This window comes from Lentinus tigrinus (genome assembly GCF_003813185.1).
Source record: "Lentinus tigrinus ALCF2SS1-7 unplaced genomic scaffold L226scaffold_20, whole genome shotgun sequence".
In the NCBI taxonomy this organism is placed as follows: Eukaryota; Fungi; Basidiomycota; class Agaricomycetes; order Polyporales; family Polyporaceae; genus Lentinus; species Lentinus tigrinus.
The window spans coordinates 1,786-5,112 of NW_027137929.1; the positions used below are offsets into that span (position 1 = coordinate 1,786).

At 42.1% G+C, this 3,327-nt stretch overlaps 1 protein-coding gene across 1 annotated transcript; it reads right to left on the reverse strand.

The window, feature by feature from the left end:
• Nucleotides 1-319: 319 nt before the first annotated feature.
• On the reverse strand, nucleotides 320-2,089 carry L226DRAFT_572648 (uncharacterized protein; the record flags this gene model as incomplete). Its single annotated transcript, XM_067684711.1, has 4 exons — nucleotides 320-430; nucleotides 510-526; nucleotides 584-927; nucleotides 1,998-2,089. The coding sequence occupies 4 exons, from the start codon at nucleotides 2,087-2,089 to the stop codon at nucleotides 320-322; spliced, it is 564 nt and encodes a 187-aa protein (XP_067533419.1).
• Between the last annotated feature and the right edge of the window lie 1,238 nt (nucleotides 2,090-3,327).

Sequence of the window (3,327 nt, forward strand, 5' to 3'; positions counted from 1 at the left end):
GAATAATAGGAACAGAATAATAAGTATAGGACAATAGAGAAAGGACAATAGAGACAGAATAATAGAGCTTAGGATAATAACATGAAGACAATAAGGGGAAGGGAATAATAAGTCTCAGACAATAGGACAGTAGACAATAAGGGAAAGGGAATAATAGAGCATAGGAACAATATGAGTCTGAACAATAGTTCATGGACAAGAGGCATGCAAGTCCAAGTGTGACCAAGATACAGTGAGTATACTTTCAGGTATCCAAGAATACATGCAGATGCGTTCGAGTGACAAGATAGTTCACAAAGAGGTTGTCACTCACTAGTCCCTAGTCCTCGACCTCATCATCCTCCTCATTGTTGAGGAGGATTTCCAATAGCCAGTCTTCCTCGTTGTCCTCATACTGGGGTTGCATACCAATGACCACCAGTCTCAATGACTAAATTGAAGAGGTCGTCAGCCCAAATCTCCTGATCATCAAAATTGTACGGTTGACTAGGCCCCCACAATAGGTACACTTCCTGCTCAGATTCACCTGAGCGAAGAGTGTCACTTTCACTGAGAGCATTGGTGCACAGAGTTGTAGTCGTACCTTCTGATAGAAGAGACATGGTCTCGTCGAAGGGGAGGATGGCAAATGCGGTGTCTGGCCGTGCGGGGCCATGATCGACAATGGGCTGACTGGGAGGAGAGTAGAAGAGATCCAAAATGATCAAAACTTCATCCAAGGTGACATCCTCATCAGAGGGTCCTTGCACGTAGAGCTCGAAGCGTATGTTGGAGAAGTCGGAAGGGGGTGTAGGAGGTCGGGGAATAGTATACAAGTGGGCATTCCCAACTTCCTGATTGTGTATGAGGACCGGACAATCTCCATGTGTTATCATATTCCGGATGTGAGGCTGGGTGTCCTCCTCATTCCTGAACGTCCGCATGACACTGTGACTTAGTGTCAGTCATACTTTGTGTGCAACAGCAGGTAAATCCTGATTATATTTGAAATATAATTGTTGTATGAATAAGATATATCCAGCTGTTTATCCAGCCATATATCCAGGAGATATAATTAAACTATGATAGCCTGTATCTGATTGATATATTGTAAACACATTCTTTGTATAACCAGTGTTTGTCTCCCATGTCCTGAGAGGAAATATTGTGAACAAATGCTGGACTTATATGAAATATTTCCATAATTTGTCGCTCATATAACAAGTGACTATATGTTGGACAAACTCTGGTTGTACATGTAATATGACCACAATGTAACAAACATATATCATAGGTATAAATGTTAGACAGATTGTGGTCAATCGTGTATATGTATCTACTATTTGACTGGCATATATCTGCTTGATACAACTTGGATGTGTACCTGTTATACATCAGATACATTTCAGATGTGGCCAGGGTGTAACTCAAATATGTATAGCATAAGAATCTACTGGACTTGACAGGACTCTGCAACACTACTGCCAACCTGTGTAATGCAAAGTGATCCCCGTGGGAAGAACATTGAGACTCCAATATGCCGGAGTAAGTAGTTACATAAGCCAGTGTAAGTAAAGTACTTATTGCCTCAAGCCCTAGCTCAGGGTTAGGGTGCATCACTTTAGGGTTTGTTGACGCCCACAACCTATTAGTTAAGTGCTTCTGCTCCTCACTTCAACCTTAACTCCTTACACTCAGTGTGCCAGACTGTGATGGCAGATTGTTGTAATGTGTTTCATGCTTGTACAATCTGTTGTTCATCTCAACACACATCTGGTTCACTGCGCTACAGATAAGTTGTCTTTATCTCCGTAGAATGTGTCACATAGGCATAGTGTAGTAGTATGTTAGTTGAAGTACACTTCTGATTCAGTTTGGAATAGAGCATGCATACAGGCATGGACTCCAATCACATGGTAAGTGAAGCATGAAGACCTCATTCCTTGAGTGATTATTTGTTGGCAATCCCAGGTTGTGGATGAGCCTATTGAATCCCATGAACTGGGTTCAGAGCTTACAGCTCTGCAGGATGCTTTTCGTAAGCTCCAGAGTCCAAACTCAGGTGGCTGTGCGTGAGGTGGAACTGGCTGCCACGCGGAATGCTCTGCATGAGTCCCAAGAGACATCAGTGGAGCTCTACCATGAGACAAAGCTGATCTTTGAACATTTGCAACAGCACAACCAGGACTATGACTGCCTCGAGATAGAATTCTGCTGCTGCAAACAGAATGACAAGGTTCTTATGCTTTGATTGTGTGTTTTTTGTTCTGAATATCTGTCCACAGCATGACATTCAGGCTCTCACTAACAAGCTTCAGGACATCAAAGAGGATCTTTGCTGCCCTATTTGCTTGTGTGAGATTGTTACTCACTTGTATGTCCTGTAGGACTATCACATTTTATATTCTTTACTCACCAGTCACTCACAGGTATCCATGCAGGCACAGTACCTGCAAAGATTGCTCAGTTGGCGTATCACGAATGCAGCGTCAAGAGTCAAGACTGGGCACACCACACCATACTGCACCACTGCGCACTTGGTATGTTGAATCCAGGAGTCCAATTACTATATCTATAGGTGTGTCACTTACATGTACTACTAGCAATTGTGTTGTGACTGACACTCACACACTATCAAACTGTTGTATTTCAATGAAATTATATTATTGATTAAATCATCATCACCAGTTAATGCTACAGTTAAAGCACTATACCCATTGGCTATGAATTGAGCTTGAATGAAAAAACATGACTATGACACAAGACATTTCAGAAATGATCATACAAATCACCAGTTTGAATTAACAAGATAATTTTTGCATTTTGAAGGATGCTAGAATCATTTGTCTGTAAACTTACTATTTCTTGTACTGCTAGAACACTCTATAGGATAGTATTGTCAGTATCATCTCACTTTTACACTTCTTTGAGTTTGGGCGCTTTTTGCTTATATAAGTGATGGGTGCACTGCTGGGAGCAAGACAGGGAGCTCTGTGTCTGTCCCAGCAGCACACTAGGGAGCGGCATGAGTTATTCACGGGTAAATTAGGCACCAGGCTTGTAGAGCTTTTCAAGAGCTTTCCAACAACACCAAGATCATGCAAAATAGATGGGGGAGATATGAGCAGAACAATCTGGCAAAATTTCAAGGGCCAGCAATAAAAACTGCAAGTTGCACGCAAGTAACAGTGCGAGAAATTGATCACGGGTACTCGTAGGTACCCACCACAGCCACTGTGACCTTCTTACTTGTGTGCAACTTGCAGTTTTTATTGCTGGCCCTTGAAATTTTGCCAGATTGTTCTGCTCATATCTCCCCCATCCATTTTGCATGATCTTGGTGTTGTT